The sequence below is a fragment of the Triticum urartu genome, chromosome 2 (genome assembly GCF_003073215.2).
Source record: "Triticum urartu cultivar G1812 chromosome 2, Tu2.1, whole genome shotgun sequence".
In the NCBI taxonomy this organism is placed as follows: Eukaryota; Viridiplantae; Streptophyta; class Magnoliopsida; order Poales; family Poaceae; genus Triticum; species Triticum urartu.
In genome coordinates, this window is record NC_053023.1 from 321,863,919 (window position 1) to 321,887,726 (window position 23,808).

General features: G+C 50.2%; 3 protein-coding genes across 3 annotated transcripts; 1 reads left to right on the forward strand and 2 right to left on the reverse strand.

Moving 5' to 3' along the window:
• Positions 1-3,958: 3,958 nt before the first annotated feature.
• LOC125537164 (peptidyl-prolyl cis-trans isomerase FKBP20-2, chloroplastic-like) lies at positions 3,959-10,665 on the reverse strand. Its single transcript, XM_048700471.1, has 7 exons — positions 10,442-10,665; positions 10,284-10,359; positions 9,837-10,051; positions 5,450-5,559; positions 4,859-4,967; positions 4,572-4,648; positions 3,959-4,249 (listed from the first exon to the last, which is right to left on the reverse strand). Exons 1-7 carry the CDS (start codon positions 10,485-10,487, stop codon positions 4,130-4,132), a joined length of 753 nt encoding a protein of 250 aa, XP_048556428.1. The 5' UTR covers positions 10,488-10,665; the 3' UTR covers positions 3,959-4,129.
• LOC125537163 lies at positions 8,278-9,156 on the reverse strand. Its single transcript, XM_048700469.1, has one exon. The coding sequence runs from the start codon at positions 9,154-9,156 to the stop codon at positions 8,278-8,280; it is 879 nt and encodes a 292-aa protein (XP_048556426.1).
• A 90-nt stretch (positions 10,666-10,755) lies between the features above and the next one.
• LOC125537162 (ubiquinol-cytochrome-c reductase complex assembly factor 1) lies at positions 10,756-15,844 on the forward strand. Its single transcript, XM_048700468.1, has 7 exons — positions 10,756-11,029; positions 11,713-11,926; positions 12,826-12,992; positions 14,281-14,405; positions 14,994-15,054; positions 15,150-15,198; positions 15,349-15,844. Exons 1-7 carry the CDS (start codon positions 10,859-10,861, stop codon positions 15,429-15,431), a joined length of 870 nt encoding a protein of 289 aa, XP_048556425.1. The 5' UTR covers positions 10,756-10,858; the 3' UTR covers positions 15,432-15,844.
• The last annotated feature ends 7,964 nt before the right edge of the window (positions 15,845-23,808 follow it).

The following is a 23,808-nucleotide window of genomic DNA, read 5'->3' on the forward strand; positions in this document are numbered from 1 at the left end:
TAGCAATTCTAATGCAAGCATGGGAGGAAAAGAAATGAGCGATATTGGAATGCTCAAGGGGGGTTTGCTTGCCTGGAAGCTCCGCTGCAAAGGAAGAAGGGTCGTCAGTGACGTAGTCGATCATAGGGGCATCATCGGTCTCGGGGTCTACCGGAGAGAAGAGTGGGAAGAAACAATAAATACAGTGCAAACAAATGCATCACTAAGCATGACATGAAAATATGCAGAGCTAGGGTTGACCTAACATAGTGCTATACATTACAGACGGAGGGGGGAACATCCGGAGGGTTTTTCGGTGTTTGGCATTTTCTGGACAGAAGAAAAGAGGGGGACGGTTCCATGTTCAGCATGCTAGGGGCATGTGACAGATGAACGGACCACGTATTCGGTTTCGTTGGATTTTTCTGAACAACTTTCATATATAAATTATTTTCATCCGAGTTACGGATTATTTTCTATTTATTTTCAAAGTTTCAAAACATTTTTAGAATTACTGAATTTAATTTAATTCTAAATTAATAATTAGATAAATTGTTTTGGGTACTCAGGAGTGTACCAGCCATGTGTGTAAGTATATGACATGTGGGACCCGTTGACTGCCCAGTCAGCAGTCAACAGTTAAAGCTGACAGGGTTGACTGGTCATGTCATAGAGGGGCTTTATTTGATCTTATCCATAGAAATAATGCAGGGGTGGTCCCACCACACACCAGTCATAGGAACACTTTTATTTTTAATAGATTGTTTTAAAGGGGTAGTTAGTAGATAGGGCCCATGTCTCATACACTAATTAGGAGGGGGGTTAGCACTAATTAGGATTAGTTCCTAAACTAAACGGGGCCGGACCCCAATTACAGGGACAGAGGCACAGGCAGCCTCGCTGGGCACGCCCACCTGCATGCGCACCGACGCTCGGTGGTTGCGGCCAGGAGCAGTAGGCCAGGGCACTGGGGAGGCGTGTGAAGGTGGCGATGGCAGCAGTAGGCGGCGCGGGGCAGGGGGCCGCCGGCAGTGGCGCGTGGAGGCGGAGGTGGCTGGCAGTGGCGAGCGGAGGCGGGGCGGCAGGCGCAAGCAGCGTCGGCGGGTGGAGGTGCGGGTGAGCTGGACTCGACGGCGGGGCGCGCGCGCACGCTGGACGTGGCCGGAGCGCGGGGTAGCAACACGTAGGGAGGGGAACGACGGACTCGGGCGGGCGAGCACGCGTTGCGGAGCAGCAGAGCAGTGCAGCTGCGCAGCAGGCGGTGGCGACAGTGCCGAGCGGGCTGGGGGGAAGGACGACGTGGCGGGGCGTGCACAAGCAGGCCCGGGCGGCTGCGGGTGAGCCGGGCGCTCGGAGCTCGGGGCCAGTGCGGCCAAGGCGCGGTCGGCTGAGGCCGATCCGAGGACCACGCGAGTAGGATGTAGGAGGGGACACGCGCGCGGGCGTGGTGTAGGCAGCAGCTGCTGTGGTCGCAGGCAACAATAGCGCAGTAGTAGAGCAGCGGCTGTAAGCAGAGGTACCAGCATGAGCAGCAACAACTGCAGGTGCGAGCAACAGCCGACACGCAGAGCACGACCAGCGTTTAAACGCACGCGCGCACCGCCGACGAGCTTCAGGAGCGGCGGCGATGCACGGGAATGTATCTATGGGTCCAGTTCGAGCAATGGCTCGAACCATTCGGACCAGGGCACCGCCCCGCGTTCGTATGTGGCACGGGCGCGAGCTAGAACGGCCGGAAGTGACCGGGACGACGATGTCCGACGGCGGTGACAGCTCAATCGCGCCGGACATGAGCCAATGAGGCACGAGGAGGAGCGAGAGGGGGTCGAGGAGGACTGTGAGCTCACCTAGGGGCGCATGGGGTCCCATTGGCAGCTTAGTAGCAGCAGCCGTAAGTGGATTCGGCGGGGAACTCGGGCGACCGAAGCAGGAAGAAGCGGTCGATCCCGGTGCTGTGGCGATCTCCTGCTCGAGCTACTCCTCGGAGTCGACAAATACGAAGAAGACGTAGCTCCAGGCGAGGGCCTGAACCGACGAGGTGGACGATGGCCACACAGACGGAGGAGGCCATGGCAACGATGACACATGTGGGTGTGGGAGAGAGCGAAGTGGCGCGAGGGGAGGAGAAGTGGGGAGGCGCTAGGGTTTGCAAGGGTCTGGCTCGGCCTTATCCGGTAAGGGAGTCGTGGGATGGCCGGCACGCGTCCATCCGCGGCCATGGCGGCCGGATGCGCGCCACGGTCTCGTGTGAACAGGAAGGAAGGAGAAGGCATGGCTGGGCTGGGGCGATTGTCCACTATGCACATAGAGCCCAGTCCAAAATGTAAGTTTGTCCATTTTCCTTTCTCCTTTTTTGTTAATCATTTTGTCTCAGTTTTCTATTTAGTTCAAATAGCAAATGAATTTTTCTTGGACTCAAAATTTGCAAATAATTACTATGCAATATTCTGGAGCGTCCCATAAAGTTTGGGGACACTTGGAACTGTATAAGTATTTGTTTATTTTGAAAAGGACTATTTTCATTTACTGTTGGACCACTTTATAATTTCCTAGGGGTTAATTGGTGAGTCAAATGATGTTGATTTCAACATGAGAAATGATCAGGAGACTTTTTAGAATAATGCAAACATTTTAGTTTTACTGCTCGAAAAAATAATTTATTCGACTTATTTTAAATTTGAAAAAGGCTTTGAATTTTTGGACAAGTGGCAAGCTGCATAGTAATCATGATGACATGGCCACCATTAGAAGGAGATTACTATAGCATGATTCTTGGGGTGTTACACTGGTGAAATCGGTGCTCAGCGTGATCCCGCTACACCAGCTGCTTGTGTTGGCGCCCCCAAAGAGGATCCTCCGCATGCTTGAGCGTATCCAGCACGGGTTCGTTTGGGCTGGGTGCGCCGAGGCCAAAGGAGGCCACTGCCATGTCAACTGGGGCCGCGTCGCGTGCCTCAGGAGCCTTGGCAGATTGGGAGTGCATGACCTGGAGCGCACCGGCATGGCGCTCAGGACCCGTTGACTCTGGTTCAGCAAAACCGACGAGCGCCGTGCATGGGCTGGTCTCGGCCTCCAGTTCCTTGTCGAGGAGCAGGCCTTCTTCTTCGCCAGCACCCACACATCCATTGCGAATGGCCATAACACCAAATTTTGGGAAGACCGGTGGACCAATGGGCACTCCGTTCACGAGATTGCCCCCTTGCTGCATGCCTGCATCCCAAAACGGCGAAGGAAGAACAGGACGGTCACTGAGGGCCTACAAGCCCACCTCTGCGTGCGCAACATTCACGGCATCCTAAGAGTTCACGAGATTGGTCAGTACTTGTTGCTTTGGCGACTCCTATGGTGTATTGCCCTCTCCGCCAAGCCTGACAAGCTGATTTAGAAGTGGACTGAGGTCGGCACCTACACTGCTAAATCCGCCTACCTCGCATCCTTCCACGGATCAATCACCTGCAACCACTGGAAGCTCACTTGGAAGAGTTGGGCGGCGCCGAAAGTGAAATTCTTTCTCTGGCTTGTCAGCCTTACCGCTGCTGGACGGCTGACCGCCTCGCACGGCATGGGCTTCAGCACCACACGGCGTGTCCTTTGTGCGACCAGGCCCCGGAGACGATGCAACACCTCCTGCTAGCCTGCCCCTTCTCGCGGCAGATTTGGCACGAGATCCTTTCCTGGATGCGCATGACCTGCCGAGCGCCGGCCAATGATAGCTCCCTGCTCGACTGGTGGCTCAACGCCAGGCAAGACACCCCCCCCCCCCCCAGCTGATGCGCAAGGGGCTTCCATCCGCGACGCTTCTGACATCCTGAATGAATGATTTGGAAATACAGAAACGACTGCATCTTCGACCGCGCGCAACCGTCCGTTCACACCTTAGTGAGTAGGATCAAAGCCGAAGCCAGACTCTGGACTACTGCTGGCGCTGCTGGGCTTAGAGTTGTGCTGCCCACCACATGGGATGTGCACTAGCATCTACTTGATGTCTGAAACCACCTCCTAGAAGGATTGTAATTACAAACTCTCTCTTTTCAATGGCATGAAACGCATGGGTCCCCTGCGTTTTCTCGAAAAACAATAGCTAACAATATTTTCCTACAGGGTTGTAGGAGGAGAATGCTGCACCGGTCGGGACTAACAGACCAGATGATCAAGTGCAGACAACATCAGAGTAGAAAGCTATTGTCCTCCGCTGGCAGTCCTGCACTGAGAGTAGCTCGACGTCGAATACTTCAAACTGTTTCGCGCTAAAGAACGTCGATGGCCCAACCTTCAGCAAACAAAACATATATGTCAGAAACTCTGTACCATATTTGCTCTTGACAGTGATTGGTACTCTATTCTTATGCCAAGGATGTCCGTATGAGGCAGCATCGCAGATGAGTAAAGATCTGAGCTGCAGCCACTATAAGCTGGTTCGGTGGGATATATGAAATTATTTTGGTTCCTATATAACTAGATTTTTTTCCCTTGTTGTTTCTTCGTAAACAGTCGTCTTGTTTACCATTAGCATCATCAGCACACTAATCTTAAACTACACAAGAAGTCAACAAGTGAAAAATGCTGCCATGCAAGAGATGACAGTCACTTACAGGAGGACCAAGCTCAGGAGGTATAATTAGTCTTCTCTTCCCCCCTGGCTTCATGTCCCGAATCCCCTCTTCAAAACCTGCATCAAGAGAGCCTGAAATAAGTTGTGGTGTTACAACGATATGTCTTGAGAAGGCGAGAAGTTCATCAGAATAACCAGGCCGAGGATAGTTTTGCAAGCCCAGCCCCAGTTTAGAATATTATTGACATAGCTAGGCATAGTTCAGTCCGGTGTTCAACATTCCAGAAGACCAAAGGAGGACATATCATGTAATTAGTGAATACTTTCCTGGAACTAATGATTTGTTGCCTAGTCGAATTTTGGCAGGCGAACCCTGGATGTAGGTGCTATCTATCCTTCGTCCTGATTCGTTGTAGCCCACATAGTGAAATATAACCTGTAATTTGGCGGATGGAAGTCAGTATCGCACAAGAAGAATAGAACAATAACATATGCTGCAAATATTTATAAACTAAATGTAGTTCCCTATATTAGTCACCAATTTACAAAGAAATAAAATTAAAATTACTTATTTTGCTTTAGACTTCTATTAGTGAAAATGTAAATGCAACATTATTACCCAATATCCCTAATCATCCTTTAGTAGTATATTATAATAACAATGGAAGAACCAGCTGGTCCATGCTTAACAAAAAAACATGAGAACGAGATTGACAAATTACGTGAAACGTGTTCACACACAAGAAAATAAACATGAAATAACAAACAGTTAATTCCTATCCAAAAAAAGAAAACATGAATGCCAGATCACACACATTTTTTTCGTTTCGAAAAGAGATCAGACAGACATAAATATGTTACTCCCGATCTAAACGCTCTTATATTTCTTTACGGAGGGAGTATAATTCAGGGAATAACCTGCTGACCATCCTTTGGGCAATCGCCTGTACCAACTTTGACGTCCTCATATATTAATCCGGAGTCCCGAGTTATGTAGTTGTCGGGTGTCACTACTTTGACCTGAAAACCTGAAATGCATTTAGTCAATATATAGCGTGATATTTAATTAGTCATCAGGGTTGCAGAATTAGCAGATAGAAACAAAAACCATATCAACAATGATACCCTGAATAACGAAACACCAACTGACTGAAGTGTAAAATGCTGATGATCCGAAACTTGCATCTGACTTGCAAATGAACAAGCGTATACGGTAGGCACAAAAAGAAGGCTACAAATAAATCCATCGATAATATATTTTTTGGAAAAGGAAATCCATAGATATTTGTGCAAGTGAAAAATTAGCTTGCATAGTTTGGAATCAAGTAAATTGAGTTGCAGCCTATATCCAAAAGAATTTTGGTGGTGACAACCAAACCAGTTGAGGCAGGCTAGGTATATGCACTTTTTTGAAAAAGAAGGAGTACCCCCGGCCTCTGCATCAATCGATGCATGCAGCCATATTATTAAATAAAAACGTAATAAGGTCATAAGGTCCAAAGATGCTCATAGTGAGCAGTAGTCGAAAGTAAATAAAACTGGAAAGCGCCACACCTGGTGATATAAGACTGAAAAAGTGCCACATCCGGCAATATAAAAATAAGCTACGATGCCTACACACTTAGCCTATTATTAGCTCACCACCCAAATCGGCTGAAGATAACCCGTGCTACCGTCAGGCTAGGTATATGTGTTGGATAATGAGCAACTGACTTTACTGAGGGCCAATGGCCAGTACATATACAGATGTGGCAAAGTGCAGAAAAGCCCCTTATACAATGGGGATGTACACAATGAACTATACACATCTAACACCCCCCCCCCCCTCAAACTCATGGTGGATCAACAACACTGAGTTTGGAGAGGAAAAACCCATGCTGTGCTCGAGTCTGTGCCTTCGTGAAGAAGTCAGCCAACTGTAACTCCGAGGGCACATAGTGAAGAGCGAGAGTCTGATCCTGCACAGCAGCACGCACAAAGTGGGCATCCACACCGATGTGCTTGGTGAGCTCATGCTTCACCGGGTCACGCGCAATACTGATAGCACCGGTGCTGTCAGACAGTAGAGTGGAGGTAGTAGCAGACACACCAAAATCCTCAAGTAACCACCGTAACCAGATCACCTCAGCCGTCAACATAGCCATGGCTCGCAACTCAGCCTCTGTGCTCGAGCGAGAAACCGCAGTCTGCTTCTTTGTCTTCCAGGCAATAAGAGAGCCACCAAGAAAGACACAGTAAGCAGACAGCGAGTGTCGATCAGAGGGATCACTGGCCCAGGTAGCATCAGAGTAGGCCTGGAGCTCAAGAGAGCTGGAGCGGGGAAAGAAAAGGCGTTGAGAGATCGTGCCACGAAGATATCGTAGAACACGGAGGAGATGACTATAGTGGACAGAGGTGGGGGCAAAACAAACTGACTCAGGATGTGGACAGGATAGGAGATGTCAGGACGCGTAACGGCAAGATAGACAAGACTGCCAACAAGATGACGATAGCGAGTGGGATTAGGAAGAGGGTCACCATCAGAGGCACGAAGCTGAACGTTGAGCTTCATAGGAGTCACAACTGTACGCTCATCACCAAGAGCAGCGCGAGCAAGAAGATCCTGAATATATTTTTCTTGGGAGATGTAGAAGCTATCAGAGGTCGAGGAGATCTCAATCCCAAGAAAGTAGCAAAGTGGACCAAGATCAGTCATGAGGAACTGATCACGAAGGCGAGCCTTAACAAAGGCAATATAGTCACGGTCGTCACCAGTGATGATCATGTCATCAACATAGAGGAGGAGAAGAGTCCGACCACGAGGAGACGTGTGAACAAACAACTCGGGATCATGATCACTCGGGATCATGTCATCAACATAGAGGAGGAGAAGAGTCCGACCACGAGGAGACGTGTGAACAAACAACTCGGGATCATGATCACTGGGCAAGAAACCAGCTGCAGTCACCACAGAGGCGAAGCGCTCAAACCAGGCACGAGGAGCCTGTTTAAGACCATAAAGGGAGCGGCCAAGTCTACAGACCATACCATCAGGAGCGTAGTACCCCGGTGGTGGCTGCATATAAACCTCCTCACGCAACTCACCATTGAGAAAGGCGTTCTGAACATCAAGTTGAGAGATAGACCACTGGCGAACAGAAGCCACAATAAGAAGAGTGCGGACAGTGGTCATGTGGCCACAGGAGCGAATGTCTCATCATAATCGCGCCCCTGCTCCTGCTGAAAACCACGAGCCACAAGACGAGCTTTGTAGTGCTCAAGAGAACCATCGGAGCGAGTCTTAACCTTGTAGACCCACTTGCAGGTGATGGGACGGACACCGGAAGGGAGGGGAACCAGATCCCATGTGCCCTCGACGGTAAGAACATTAACAGGCGAATCAAGAGGTCGGAGAGAAGACAACACAGAAGAATCAGAAGACATATGAAAGGAAGCTCCAGAATCCAGAACCCACGAGGATGTACCTGACTGTGTAGAGGCCTGTGGTGGTGTAGAAGGGGGTGCAGTCATAGCAGCAGCTGAACCAGTCGACGAGGAGCCAGAGGAGGCAAATAGACGCTTGAGGCGTACAATGTCCTGGTCAGTGAGTGACTGAGTCGAGGAAGATACAGGAGTGCCACTGGAAGAGGAGCGTCTCTGGTCTCGCTTCTTCTGGCGACAATCAGACTCTGGGTGACCTGACCGGGAGCAGTAACCGCAAAAAGTGTCACGGTGCGACGTACTCTTCTCAGCATAAAGAAGACGGCTCACCCCCCTGAAGGAGTGGGTAGGAGTGGTGGAGCAGTGAGGCGAGAAGATGACACAGGAGCCCGGGTAGCCAACACTGAAGAAATCACAAGTAACCCAGCAGAGCGAAGACGGGTCTCCTCAGCACGAAGCTCAGCAAGCACCTCCGAGATAGGAACACGACCATGAGCAAGCAAGCGAGCCCGGCGGGGCTCAAACTCGATGCGGAGACGAGATAAGAACTCATGAACCCTCTGAAACTCCAAGTCAGACCGCGTAGTCTGACAGCAACGGCAAGTGCCACAAACAACAGACCTCAGTGAGTCAAGCTGACGCCAGAGGGCAGAGCACTGTGAAAAGAACTCATCAACAGACGAGTCACCCTGCTGAAGAGCATGCTCCTGACGCACCACAGAAAGGTATAGAGCATCGCCAGAGGGCTGATAACGCTGACAAAGATAGGACCACATCGCTGCAACAATGCCGAGACCCATGAACTCCGAAGCAAACTGAGGGAGGACACTCGCAGTGAGGACAGCAGCAGCTCGAGCATCATCATTGCACCACTGAGTGTAAGCAGACAGATCATCCCGGTAGACAGAAAGAGCATCAGAATATGCAGATACCTGTTGATCATAAGCATCCACTGCAGCATCATCTAGAGTCTTGGCGGCATCCCGGTCAGCCTGAGAAGCATCAGCAGCAAGAACCGGCGGCACTGATGGGATTGGGGCCACTGGTGCAACAGGGCATGGCGGACAAGGGACCTCGCCAGAGAGAACACCCCACAAAAGGAGGCCACGCATATGGATGCGCATAAAGCCCACAAACTCAGCATAGTTGGTGCCATCGAAGATCACCGAGCACCGAGGAACGGCGACATAGCCCGAAGAGGACATGAAGAAGTCTCTCTGCAGTTTTTTTTGAAGTCAACGAACCCAGAAGAACTCGATCTGGATCGGGATCAAGCGGGATCGAGGGGATCGAACACCCACTCGATGGATCGATCGCCCGCTCGTGGGAAAGTCCCACGCGCTCACGGGAGGAGTTGGAGAGAGCGCTCGCTCGCGGAGAGGGGGGGGGGTCGATCCAAAAGGGGATCGAGAGCCCGCAGCTCCCGCAGCGACCAGGCGAGCAGCAGCCAAGCGGGCAGCGCCCGCAGCACGGAGGAGGCGAGAAGGGCAGCGCCCGCAGCAGCCAGAGGAGCCAAGCGAGGCGGGCCGGACAGAGCTGGAGGGAGAGGCAGCGGCCAGATGGCCGGAGACAGCCTGCGGCGCCCGGAGGCAAGTAGGCTAGGATCGAGATGCACGGAGTTGCAACGTGCGGGAGGAGGGAGCTAGCCTAGCAACTAATACCATGTTAGATAATGAGCAACTGACTTTACTAATGGCCAATGACCAGTACATATACAGATGTGGTAAAGTGCAGAAAAGCCCCTTATATAATGAGGATGTACACAATGAACTATACACATCTAACAATATGCATGGACAAGAAATATAAATAATCCCTGATCTAAAGGCTCTTGTATTTCTTTGCAGAGGGAGTACTACATACATAGATAATGGGACATGATTACCTTCTCTGATGAAGTTTGGGAAATCATCAGGTGCACGGTTGGCTTCCTGGATTTTCTTGTTCTGCTGAAGCAAGCGTCTTTCATCATAAGGATTTATGGTCTTGGTCTTGGCGTGGGCGGAGAAAGGCAGTGAGAGTGTGGGCGTAGCCAGGAGCAGAGCAAGAACCGCCCGCTTCCCGATCTTGAGCTCATCATTCCTGTCTCCACCCAAGACACTGGATTGTTTGCATTAACAAAATCAGGTCAAATACAACACAAGATATAACGATGAAATGTGCGTATTTTTTTTTCTAGAGCAGAATAGCTCTGTTTACCAAACAGGCAAGGCTAGCGACCAACACACACACACACATAGGGATACATACATGAAAAAAATCAAAATAAAATGACAAGGAGGGGTCTAAATTTGTTGAGAGGTGAGGTAAAACAAAGTTGATGATTTACTACCATAATAGCCTCTTCCCGTGGCGCCTAGCAGCTGCGGATGCCGTCGTGGAACTGGACCTGGAGGGAGCAACCAGTCCTGCAAGAAAAGAAGCGCGAGAGAAATGAGCAAATGAAGAGCTCGTTCATGGAGATGGAGGGGAGGGGAGGGGAGGCCTCACGGCTGCAAGAGGATAGGGTGGAGCGGGAGGAGGACACCAGCTCCATCTCCTTCTCCTCCAATCCCACGCACTTGCTTTGAGCCTTTGACCCACCCCGCACTCGCACTCGCACTCACTCGCAGTCGCAGGTGAATGAAGAAGCACAAGGAAGGAAGGAAGGAAGGAAGGGGATAATTGAGCCAAAGAAACCGACGATGGGGTTTTTGGGTTCTGCCTGCGTACGTGAGCTCGGTGGACCGCGCCCAGCCATACACACATGCGGGCCAGGGGCCCTGCATGTCGGTGGCCAGAAGGGTATCTCTGTGGCTGGACCCCGCGCGGCGTGTCCGCGGCCATAAACCATCTCTCGATTCTCCTCACCCACCGCACCGCACCGCCCCGCCCGCCGGCTTCCAAGCGCAACCAGAAAAGCAAGCCATGTCGCGGTGGCGCGCCGTCGCATCCCGCCTCTCCGCCCCCCACCTCCTCTCCAGGGCCTTCTCCAAGCCTCCGCCGCTTCTTCCCCAGCCTCTGTCTAGGACCTTCTCCAAGGCCGCCGCCACGTCGCACAGCCCTAGCGCGGCCTCCTCTGCCGGCCCGAGGCCCGAGGTACGGCCCGAAGCTCTCGCATCCCTGAGATGCCATTTTTGCCGCTTATTGTTGCGCTCAGGTGGGCTCATAGTGTGATCTGGCGGATTAGAACGGCCCCTGTCTCCAGGGCGGATCGCTGTTGCGAGTACCTACTGGGCTCGACGCATTCTAGGTCTGGGTTGCTCCATCACCACGTAGATTTGCAACATGGAATATGTTCATAGGCTTGATATGTGTGCTTCCGTCCTTCTGCAATGTAGATAGATTTCAAAATTTGTAAGGTTCTCTAAATGTCGTCTATTTCCTACAGTATTTTCGTTCATAGGACTGTGACTACCTAGCAACACTCGAATGTTTTCAAGAAATTGGGCGAAATCAAGTGATGTGTTTTTTAAGCTTTCGATCTACAAAGATGTGCACTTTGTGTGGATGTATGGAGAAATGGAAGGCTTTTATTGCAACATCCAACAAGTCTGTAAAGATGTGTGGATGTATGGAGAAATGGAAGGATTATATTGCAAAGTCCAACAAGTTTGTTGCTGACTTATACAGACTATTTTTTTTCCATTTAGTGATATTCATCGCTACTTAGTGTGTACTACCTATCTACCACACATGCTACAAAGGCTTAACTAATAACTAGAACTGATATCTGTAGCTCCTATATGCCTGTTGTTAAGGATGAATTCTTTCTTTTATAGGTCCGACTGAATTCTATGTTCCTGTCCAAGCCTTCTTCACTGGCATTGCCTCCTGATTCTCCTCTTAGAGCAGAAGATCCACACTATGAGGGAATTAAGCGCTTGATGCTCACGCTGCTGCTGTTCTACAGTAAGCAAAGCAAGTCCATCAGAGGAGCAAACGCTGTTTATCACCGCATCACTTCTCATGTTGACAAGCCTGATATCTATGAAGGTAACACCTTTGTACTTGGTGGTAAACTCGTTCCTTTTGCACTTTCAGCATTTCCTTGATCATTTCCTATTTGCTGTTTTTTTTCTGTATTTCTGCTGCAATAAGATTTATGCATGTTCTGGTACTTCGTACTAAGAAAAAGATACCTCTGGTTGTCCATAATTTTCTGCATGGTTGATCTTAACATTAATTTAACAATGAGCACTTAATTTCTGATATTCTGAAGTGCATGGGAGTTATATAGATCCGTAATTATTCAGTTTGAGCTGTGCGGCAGAAATTAGCTTTCATTCTTCTCTGAACATACTAGTATCTTTAATGGTGAGAACCAGATAGGAGGATCATGTTTTTGCTTTGCCATTGAGGAGTTATATTTTCTGCTCTTAAAAGTAGGGTGCTTTCCTGAGGTTTTAATGAAGTGCCAGCTTGTTTTCCAAACGAAAGAATGAACTTTGTGTAATCCCGAAACAATATAATTTCTGATTGTACAAGTACTGAATTGCTGATTACTAGAGCATTAGTGTCCAGTCAGTTGCATCATGTTCCCCAAATTGCATCACTGAACTACTTCTATCTTTTAGATCCGGTTTATAGAGGTACATTACATTTGCTATTTTTGTATGTTTATGGAAGGTAAAGAAATGCTTGTGCAATTGCATTCTTAGAGAGTATAAAGAATAATCCATTTGAATGTCATGTTGTGCGTTAAGGCTTTCTGTCAATAAACACTTACGGCTGATAAACATGAAGTGCTTTGTGAATTCTAGCCTGTTATTGGTAATGAAATTGGGCTGGGATATCGTGTCATTTGCGTTTAATTGAAGTTAACCACATCATTTCACTCCTTTTTATGTTTGATATTTATGGAGACAGCAATTTCTGATGTCTCTCTTTTGCAGTGTTTCAGTTGGAGAAAACATTTAAAACAACATTTTCATTGCTTGTTCTCCATATGTGGCTCGTTCTACGTCGCTTGAAGGAAGAAGGAAAGGACGGTGTTAAATTTGGACAGTACATCTATGAAACTTACAATCATGATGTGGAGCTCAGAGTTTCTAAGGCTGGGGTAGGTCATCCATAATTCTGAAAAATTGATATATATCCGAGGTTAAATTATCCACACATCCTGTTATCCTAATTATTGAATCTGATGGTTTTAATCCTCCTTATTAATCGTCCTAATGAACGTTGATTAGCAACACACCATTACCATCATGTACATTTGATGCCAGACTTCTTTATACATTATCTGCTAGAGATGTGATACCCTAAGGGGATATAAAGTTTGCTGGTTGAACGCAAGAAGCTAAATAGTACTAGATTGTGCTTTCTTTGTCCACCAGTGTCAAAAAAGAACTGGAGAAATGCTCAACCTATCTAAATGGTACGTCTTCATTTGTGTATGCGATACACAGCTGGACACACTTATATAGAGAGCGGTCTAGCAAAGGAACCAAACTAGTGTATCGGCAGTGCATCATGCTTAGGTGCCATGCCATCAAACTATGGCACAACACATTAGTCAAACTTGGAAAGTGTGATCTATCTGGGGTTGGGACTTGTGGCAAGAAGCATAACCTACATGTTATTCCTAGTTCCCATTGGGATATATCAGCAAATGTTTGGATGTTTTATGATGTGAGTGGTGATGCACTTCTTGGTTATTTATATTTCCAATTTGTTGTTGTACTGTCATTTTTTGCGTTGGCTGTATTTGCACTGGATATATTTGTACTGTACAGCCATTGTTCTGGCTGTAATCCTACTGTCATTTTTGCACAGGGTTGTTTATGGCACAGGGAGATGGAATCACCATAGTTTACGTACTCCCTCTTTTCAGAATATTTGAAGTTCTAGGTTTGTCCTAAGTCAAACTTATTTAAGTTTGACCAAGTCTAGCGAAAAATATGTTAACATCTACAAAACCTAATTTGTTTCATTAGATTGCTCACAAAATATATTTTCATATTATATTTGATATTCTAGATATTAGTATATTTTTCTATATACTTGGTCAAACTTCAAATGTTTTCAAACGAGGGAGTGCTAGATTGAAAGGTTGAACTTGTGGCAGTTTGTTAACCCATTATCATGACTTACAAGTATATGGAACAAAAGTAGAACTTCGTTTTGCTTGTGAGGAAAAAGCTGGTATTATGTGTAAAATACTGAAAAGACATCACTATTTTTGTGTAATAAAAATGAATAATGCAACTAATCTTATAAAGCCTGGAATCCATAGTGTTGGTCATCTTTTCACTTCGTCTTGCATAATATGAAGACTGATTTCTCTTTATGCATGCTATTGTTTTTTGTTGTGAAAGTTCATGTGTGACATACTAGTGCGTCTACAGGTCAACTTGCTATTGACAAAATGGATGAAAGAGCTAGAAAAAATATTCTATGGGAACATTGTGAAATATGATACTGCAATAAGCCCAGAAGCAAGCCAGGATGATCTTGTAAATGTCATCTGGAGGTAATTGTTCAGTTACCTTCTCTAAATATGTAGCTGATTGTTTCATAAAGATGAAAAATAGGCAATCCATTATCCAAGGTCCCAACTAATTGCAAGATCCAGCCTCTCTTGTGGCTTTGTGATATAATACCTGATACAGGTCACATGGTCTTCTCCTATATAATAGGAGTAAGAAAAATATAATAATAAATAAAGACACTGGTCTTAAATCATCTAGGCTGATGTTTGTTCAATATATTTATGGCACCTATCGACCAGAAGATAAAATATGTGTTATCTTATCTTAGTGATCAGCCATTGTTCTTATGAGGCCAGTTCATTATTGTCAAGGAAATTAAATACTTCCTGGAAAATAAATGTTTTATGAAGGAAAGCAGTAGTTCACTACACCTAGTGTCAAAAATGCTCTTATATTATGGGACGGAGGGAGTATTAGTTAGCACTGCAGCTTTCTAACATCAAAGCGGCAACTTTCTGGTTATGGCACCATAGTAATTATGTGATGTAGCTGTGTAAATTGTGGACTGTATTTCTTTCATAATCTAGCACTGCCCTTATGTATGATAGTTACTTGTGTTGAATTGTTAGGAATGTGTACGCTGACGAAGGTTCAGAGCCTATGGACGCAGCTGCTACCCCTGCTGTCCAGGCAAGTTCCTTCTCTGATGGAGACAGCTTTAGAAAGTAGCTGATTACATGCCATATTTTACAAAACCTAAGACTACCTGTTCTGTTGAATCTCAGGCATTGGCAAGATATACTCGGAGGGAGGCAACTTGCCTATCATTGACAGGTCAGTGTTGACTAATTCTCCCATCTCTATCTCCCATGCATGTGAGATACAAACACACTAGCTTTTCTTCTCGCTTTCCTTAAATTGAAAAACGTCTTGTTGAATATTAAACTGACTAAATTCTGCACTTCCTAAACTTTTCAACAACAGATAAAGAAGCTGTGTTCTCTGGCAACTTCAAGTTTACGACCGTTTTGCCAACCGTCCCCAGCCCAGTGAAGCGACGTCGATGAGCTTTGGCATTGGTAGATCAGTATTCCATATGAAGGCTGGCTGGTATACATGGACAAGGAAGACTGAAAGTCCTATCATCATTACAAATAATAGGAAATTTCCAGTATTTATTTATGCACGAATCTCAGCATTTCGGGCCATTTTGGTGGCTACACCTGCCTCTAGCTAGGAATCTCCTTTATGTTTATCCTGTGTGAGCATTGCATTGATGGGCTGCCCTCTCGGAATAGAGCACACGGTGGAAACGTTTTCCTGGTTGAATGCTTGTAGTATTTTACCATTTTCATTGCCGATTTGGACTTGAGATCATTCGCAATGTCGGTAACGATGTATTGTCTGCATCACGAGCATGGTTTTGGTCTCGTGGGTGATCTGTGGAAACTGATTGTGAAACAAAGCATATTGGAGCCAATTCGTAATTGCTGAGAAAATTTCATCATCTCTTTGGTGTTTGAACTTCTAAGGGCATCTCCAGCCGCGCCCCCAACAGGCCCCCTCAGGCCACTTTTCCGGTTCGGACCTTTTTTCCGTCCGGCGGTCACAGGCCGAACCCGGCGTGCTGGGGAGCAGTTGGGGGCTCCGGCGCTAGGGAAAAGCACGCCTGGCCCACACCGATAGGGGAAAAGTCAAGGTTTTCTTCCCCCGACTTGCCTCGCACCCTTCGCGCCCTCGGCCATCACTAGCTATATCCCGGTGACGGCCGCCGCCCTACTTCGCTAGATAGCCATTCCCCGCCGGAAAATAGCAGTACTTCGCCGCGGCAGCCCCTCCCACAGCAGCTGGGCGTTTCCGGCCGCGGAGGCGCAGTTTAACGGTGGGTACACGCCCACCGAGCGTAAGGTGTTCGGCGTTTTGCCTGTCTCGGCGATGGACTCAGATGAGGAGGAAGAGCTCGCCGCGCTGCTGGAGGAGGAAGCCGCGGCCGACGTCTAGGAAGAAGAGCATCTCATGGTGCTCGCCGCCCTCGCCCAGCTGCTGGCGAGCAATGAAAAGCCGCGGCGAGGTGGCTCGGCGCCGGGGCGGGTGAAAGCAAAGAACCGGCATCGTCTCCAAGGCTACTGCATGCTCTACTCCGACTACTTCGCCGATGCTCCACTTCATGGCGAGAGAACATTTCGGCGCCGTTATCGGATGAGCCGAAAGCTCTTCCTCAGGATTGTGAATTCCATCCGAGAGTTCGACAACTACTTCAAGTGCAAAATGGATTGCACTGGCGCTTTTGGATTCACCTCCATCCAGAAGTGCACGACAACGATGAGGATGCTTGCATATGGAGCTCCCAGTGATTCACTCGACGACTATGGGCGCACGGCCGAGTCCACCAGCATAGAGTGTTTCTACAAATTCTGTCGGGCAGTGGTGGCAGTGTTTGGGCCACAATACTTGAGAACACCCAATGCGGAAGACACTGCTCGGATCCTAGCCCAGAATGCAGCAAGAGGATTTCCTGAGATGCTTGGAAGCATCGACTGCATGCATTGGAAATGGAAGAACTGCCCATTTGGTTGGCAGGGGATGTACAAAGGCGCCAAAGGCGGTTGCAGTGTGGTGCTTGAGGCGGTAGCCACACAGGACCTCTGGATTTGGCACTCCTTCTTTGGTATGCCAGGAACTCACAATGACATCAACGTGCTGCAGTGCTCTCCTGTTTTTGCCAAGCTCGTTGAGGGCCATTCTCCTCCGGTGAACTTGGAGATCCGAGACCCACAGGTGCATCATCAACTGCAGAAAGATCTGGTTGAGCACCTATGGAGTCTCAAGGGAGACGCCGTGTGATGAAATACGAGTTTTTATTTGTTGATCTATATAATTTGTATTGAACTATTTGTTGTTGTACTATTTTGTTGAAGTATTTGATTTTTCTATTATTGAAATATGTGATAAGAAATATTTGATGAAATACGCCCATAATTGAACGCCGAGACACGGCGAAACCATGCCGAATATGGGCCTATTCTCGCCCATATGGGCCCTTTATTCGCCGAAATTGGGCTGCAAAGTGGGCCAATTTCGGCGCCTGAGGACGAGCTGGGGGCGACGACTGGGCGCAAAACCGTCCCCAGCACCGAGTGTATCGCCGGCTCGCCCCTAGGGGGCGATTTTTATGCGTCCTGGGGGGGCCAACGGCTGGAGATGCCCTAAGCAACTGATGTGCTCAGTCACGAGAGCACGGAAAACATGAAGGATAATGTGCAGCGCTCTCTTGGGCTTGCATGGTCCCTTTTTTTCTCAGCCCTTTTTCCAGCAGAGATGCAAGAGATCCTTTTCCCCGTCTTTTTTGCCAGTTATTATCGTGTTGGGGGTTGAAGAAACCTGGGTGCGCTCGGACCATTTATTTAGAAACGTGGACGAACCATTTGAAGTGGTCCTCGACCTCTGGCTGAAGTGACATGAGATATCTTTTGGGAAGAGAGAGTAACTATAGATGCTCGATATGCATATTGATCAATCTATCTCCGCGTCCTGCCAGTTCGCTAAATAGGCTCACTCTACCAAGAGGCAGAAGAAGATCAAGCCGATAAAGGGAAGCACCGAGAAAAATATCTCTCTTATCTAAATATAAGAGCAAGCTTTATCTCTATGCACACAGAATAAGGAGATTAAACTGGATGAGCAGATCTGCTGTAGCCTGTCTATTGCAGGCTGGGCCCTATGTGAATGATAGGAGGAATATCCAGTGTTATCAAGGCTTATATGCTATCGTGATACAGGCTGCTGAGAGCTGTTGGATCTAAGATCCTATTGTAGGCTGGGCCCTATGTGAATGCTAAGAGAAATATCCGATGCTGCCAAGGCTTATATGCTACCGTGATATAGGCTGCTGAGAGCTATTGGATCTAAGATCCAGTGGCTTTCAGGAGCTCTTGAACATTTTACAAAAAGCTCTTGAAGACTCTCAAAATTGCATGCAGACAAATGCTTGTAAGATGCCGTCTGATGTGAGATCCAATGGCCTAAAAGCTCGTATCACGGTAGCATACACGTTTTGGGAGCACCTGAAACTTTTTCACTAATCGAGAAAGTTTGCTTGCTTGAGAGCAACAAAGAGATGAAAAATTCTTTCATCGCAAGAATAGGAGGAAACTTTGATTATTGATAAGCACCACAATAGCAACATTCCTTAGGTGAAATATAACCCAACATTCCTTAGATGAAATATAACCCAAGATAACTCCAATCAAGTATGATGCATGTCCGGTTTAATGAGGCATGGCATGGCAAAGTGCACAAGAAAAACTACAAGTTAAGTGGAGCTCAATATGCAACGAGTTGCACATTGGCGAAACACCACATGACTTATTTAGTTCTCTCCCGTTTATGTACTCAACAAAATTAAATGTTGGTTAGCATGGCAAGGGGTGAAGCATAATTAAACTAACTATCTAGTCAAGTTTAAATGAGGCCGGAAATAACAAACAACAATTCCGAAAAATCCTCATGAGCATATATTAGATTTGGTACTGTTCTTCCCTAAACCATATTTTAGAGTTTTTAAACATGCAAAGTAAAGTCGCCATGTTAAACTATGCATTTTTCTACCCCATTTACATATAAAGTTTATTTAAAACCGAGCTACGGTTATTTAGTTATGAATTAAAGCATTTTAGCATGGCATATGGGCAAAATTACATAAACAACATTTTAAAAAATTTAAACATGCATGACAGTTGGAAATTATGAAACTAGATAAAATTCTAAGCAAGTTACATATATAATTTATTTAGATCTGATGCACGGTTGTGGAGTTATAATATGCATGAAGTCTAGGGGGCTTCCTGTAAAACTGGTTCTCTGGAAATAAAAGATAAATCTGCAGCAAGGAAAAAAACATGCACGGGACGAAACACAGGCGGACTGGGCTGCATAGTGCACTGGGCGCAGGACTGGGGAGGTCTCACCATGGGCCTGGGGGGGGGGTACTGGGCTGCAGGAGGTCGCGGTGGCCGGGGCGAACTTTGCCTTGGGCAGGCGGTTGGACGTGGCCGTGGCCCACGAGGCCCGTGAGGCCGGAGGAGGCCCAGGCAGGCGAGGCGAGGGGGCCTGCTCGATCCCGACCAGGGCACGGCGCGACGGCACTCTCCGGCGGCGACGACGTGACGCAGGAGGGTCGGGGACGGGCGGTGGCTCTCCGGATCCTGCGCGGGAACGATGGGGACGAGCGCCGGCGACGGATCCAGAGGGTGGCGGAGCAGATCAGGGCGGAGGTCGAGGACGGGAGCGCGTGTGATGGCGACGAGCTTCCGGGCAGCAGAGGGCGTGGATGCGGCATGGCGCGGGGTCCCGACGGGGTCCGGTCGCGGAGGAAGGAGGCGCAGAAATGGGGTCGCCGGAGGACGACGTGGCGAGGCTCGCCGGCGGGAGGCGCTGGCCGAGTGAGGCGAGGAGGACGAAGGCTCGAGCGACGGGGAGCGAGGTGGACTCGTTCGGGCCTAGATGGGCTTCCAGGGCCCCGATCTGGGTTCTGCGGGCCCTGCGCGAGGTGGGAGACAGTGGTGCGACGTGGAGGGCGCTGAGTGGTCGAGGCGCGGTCAGGTGGCGACGCCGGCGAGTGGTGGCGCACCAAGTAGCGGAGGTGGGCTGGCGGCGCCAGATCCGAGGGGTTAAACGGCGGCTGGCTGCAGAATTTGAGGAGGGGGTAGGTAGGAGGCCAAAATGGCATGTGGAGGGTGTTTAAATAAGGATGGGGGTTAGGGTTTGAGGGGACTTGCTCCGTTTCGGAGCCTCCGTTCGCAATCGAACGGTTCCGATCGAAGGGGAGGTTTAGGTGGGCTGCAGGTGGGCTGTGTATGAAGGCTTGGGCTGAGAGGAGAGAGGAGAAAGGGTGCAGCCCGATGACGGTTTTCGGAGACCGAAAACGTCCGACGTTAGAGCGACTATAATGCCGCTATAGTTATCCGTTGGGGCGTCAAACGGACTCCGAATGCGATGAAACTTGGCAGGCGGCCTACTGACAACAAAACAACACCGCATGCCATCTTTCAACCCATTCCGAGAACATTTTCTGGCCTCTTATAAATGATATTTCGGACATGCCGCGGGCGCGTGCAAGTGTGGTTGGGCTCAGAACGGACAACGAAGAGAACGAGGAGAACTGGAAGGATGCAAGTTTTGAAAACATGATGATGCAATGCACATGATGAAATGGCAAGATGCGACACGCAAGCGAATGACATGGCAATGACGGCGCAAAACTGGAAGACACCTAGCGCAACAGTCTCGGGGCGTCACAGCAGGCCCCTATAGGAATCCGCGAGGGCGGGCTCTTGGCGCTGTCCCGAGCTCAGCCACACCCCTCCTCACGCTTCACGGAGGCACGGCGATGAGACGACCCACTTCCGCCTTCGAAGTGGGCGCGGTGGCTGGTCGTAACCGCCGCTGCTGGAGCTGTCGTCGGAGGAAGAGCCGCCGTAGCTGGACGAGACGTGGTCGGCCCCAAGGGCGGGTTCATCCTCATCCTCACCACGACCATCACCAAGGCCGAGCACCTCCTCGCCGTTATTGACCTCAGGGCAGCACCCCGCGCGGCGACCATCTTCCCCAAACACCCTCACGTAGAGGGTCGCGTCACCGTCATAATTAAAATGGAGGGTGCACCGCCGGCCTAAGCCGCGCACGCGGACAAACGTCTGCCAGCTGCGGGCCAGGGCTATGTTGCCCGCAACGGAGACCTCAACCGCGACCCAGGAAGCCCTGCTGCAGCAACCGTCTGCCTGTAGCCAGAGCCCGCCGGGACCTCAGGCCGGCAGCTCGTCGGCGAAGAAGCGCGGGAGCTGAAGCCAGTTGCCGGCCGGGTTCTCCGACCAGACGACGAACTCTGGCAGCACCTCCGCCGAGTGGAAGCACGTCCGGGGAGGCCGTGCGACCACGGCACGTCTCACCTCATCAACAGGACTTCCACGACCGGAGCGACCCCTGCCACATGAAGCGGCACCGCCACGGCCGCGTGGGGCCGCGGCGGGGGTCACGGTGTGCTTGCGGGGATGGCCGCGAGCACGCTTGGGCACCGAAGAGCCGGGTCCCTCCCGAGGGACTTTCCCCTTCTCCGCGGTGGAGAACCTCTTCGACGGCGCCATTAGTGTAGCAACTGGCGATGGAGCAAAGGCGGAGAAGCGAGCCGAATGGGAGAGATGGGCGACGGGGGCTTTGCCCCCTCCCCATTTATAGCTGAAGAAGGCGAACCAACGCCCCCATGATTACAGGTAATGATGGTTTTTCCTTGCATGCAGCAAGGACTCGTCAAATCGGGCATTTGCCGAGGCGGCATGGGGAAGCGGAGACGCCCACGTCCAATCAACCGCCACGCATCGACCAAGGCCGCAGGCTATTGGGGCCCGCGGCGCTTCGCACTTGCCCCTGGGCTTCGCCTCAAAGCCAAGACCGAGCGCGCCTTGGGCCCGAGGGCTACTGTCGGCGTTCTGGGAACGGGGGTCCCCAGACTTGCCTGCCTACAGCCCACGGCGTGGCGCTGCGAGCGGGCCCATATGGCCCATCCTCACCAACAAGCATTCAAGACCCTCGCGAGGGGCCAAGCCTCACGAGGCGGACGACGCAAGACCTCCTCGGGAGCGGCCTCGCCAGGCCGGCTCGCGAGGAGCGGAGAGATCAAGGCCAGGCAAACCTCGCGAGGTTCCAATGACGTGAGCCATGACAATCGAGACCAGGCGGGTGCTAGCGCTCACAGTGTCCTTGATTCCTCTTTGGTGCTAAGGAAGCAGGAGCAGACGAAGAGTACCGAGGCGTCAAGCAAATGTTTCCATATCGGTGCAACGAGACCAAGACCAGCAGGACGGAAGGATGGAGGTCACCGTGGAGCCCAAGATGGCGTCACCACCAGAACCTTTGGCAGGCGAAGATTGCTTTTGTCAGGATAACTTGTACTAGTTGTCCCCTTTCAAATTGGCCGTTGTTGGCTCCCTTCCTGCTCAATATTTGGGGAAAGGACCAGGGCCTCTATAAATAGGATTAGCCACCATAGTAGAAGGGGGATCGACCTCACCTTAGATCTGAGCCATCCCATCCTTAGCCACACACCAACCAAGCACAAGAACACCTCACCTCAGGAAGCTGTTCTTCCCCTTGTACTGTTCATCATCAGCCCAAGAGGCAGTCCACCAGACCACACTGGAGAAGGGTATTACACCGCAGCGGTGGCCCGAACCAGTATATATCTTGTGTCTCTTGTGTTGGGAGTTCGTCGAGCTAGCCTTTGAGATCGCGAAGTGCTTGAGGGCGTTATTGGTGAGGGAGAGATCTTTGCGTGCACCCAGTGTTCGAACCTTAAGGGTTTTGCCGGAACCCGAAATCTGACACCGCCCGAATGAACACGTCTGAGTGAAACCAGCTAGAGACCAGCTCCAGGCGCCCGACCACCAGGCGGGGGTCAGCGCCTTGAAGATCTTCTCACAACAGGGTCATCATAGAAAGAGCGCGCTCCAGGACGTCAGGGGAGGCAGAAGGATCTGATGTCAGCAGTGGGGCAGGAGGAGGAGGAGTCAGCGTCGCCACCATGTCCTGGGAGGCTGAGGGATCGTGAGCCTTGGGGACCCCAACAACCAAGCCGGGCGTTGGCACCTCCGGAGCCAGTGGGGCAGCAGGGGCCACCTCCTCTTGAGGACGCTCCCCCAAGCCTCGTGAGGACGATCAGGCCGGAGAAACGCGAGCGTTGTCACTGCCCTTCTCCATGGAGAGGGGCGCAGCCGCCGCAGGCGAAGGGGTCCCGAGCAATACCACCACTTCCTCCTTCCTCCTCTTCGCCGCGGGTGTAGGCCTGCTGGCGCAGCAGAGAAGCATTAAGAGTCAACAGCAGAAGCAGAAACAAGACAGGGCAAGAGTACTTACTGGTCCACCGTAGTGTAATCTCTTTGCTTCCTGAGCTTGAAGCCTGAAAGCTTTGCGGCCTGAGGCACGGGCGCGCAAGCACCAGGAGCAGAAGAAGAAGCAGCAGGTGGGTTGGAGGCAGCTCCGGGCAGCATCAGAACAGGGGCGTCGCCTCAGGAAATCAGCGCCGACCTCCCTCTCGTCGGAATCTCAGTCGGGGACCTCGTCCGATGACTGGCCTTGGACCTCGAGGAGCCACCAGCCGCATGCAGCTCCCTACTTTCCAGAAGGGCATCAGCCTCATCGTCGTCAGGCAGGGTGCGGAGGATGTCGGCCTTGCGCAAAGGGGAGGTCTCCCCCGCCCCTTCATGAGTCACCTCCGAGTCGCGCTCCTTATCCTCCCCTTCTTCCTCCTCTTCCTCTGCCCGAGACTCGTCGGAAGACACGTCTACCTGAGTTGTCGTCACCAGGATATTTGACGGCACAGGCGACACGAGCCCACGCTTGTCGAAGACAGGTAGAGCGGCGACAACCTTTGCCCCATCCAGGCGGCGGTAC

What these genes read in the sequence shown, in the direction of transcription:
- LOC125537163 (XM_048700469.1), bottom strand. Translation starts at nt 9,156, where the DNA reads ATGTCCTCTTCGGGCTATGTCGCCGTTCCTCGGTGCTCGGTGATCTTC.
- LOC125537164 (XM_048700471.1), bottom strand. Translation starts at nt 10,487, where the DNA reads ATGGAGCTGGTGTCCTCCTCCCGCTCCACCCTATCCTCTTGCAGCC. An exon ending in CACGGGAAGAGGCTATTATG is followed by an intron (nt 10,052 to 10,283) that starts GTAGTAAATCAT and finishes CAAACAATCCAG; the next exon opens with TGTCTTGGGTGGAGACAGGA. An exon ending in CCCAAACTTCATCAGAGAAG is followed by an intron (nt 5,560 to 9,836) that starts GTAATCATGTCC and finishes AATGCATTTCAG; the next exon opens with GTTTTCAGGTCAAAGTAGTG.
- LOC125537162 (XM_048700468.1), top strand. Translation starts at nt 10,859, where the DNA reads ATGTCGCGGTGGCGCGCCGTCGCATCCCGCCTCTCCGCCCCCCACCTC. An exon ending in TCAGAGTTTCTAAGGCTGGG is followed by an intron (nt 12,993 to 14,280) that starts GTAGGTCATCCA and finishes GTGCGTCTACAG; the next exon opens with GTCAACTTGCTATTGACAAA. An exon ending in CTTGTAAATGTCATCTGGAG is followed by an intron (nt 14,406 to 14,993) that starts GTAATTGTTCAG and finishes TTGAATTGTTAG; the next exon opens with GAATGTGTACGCTGACGAAG.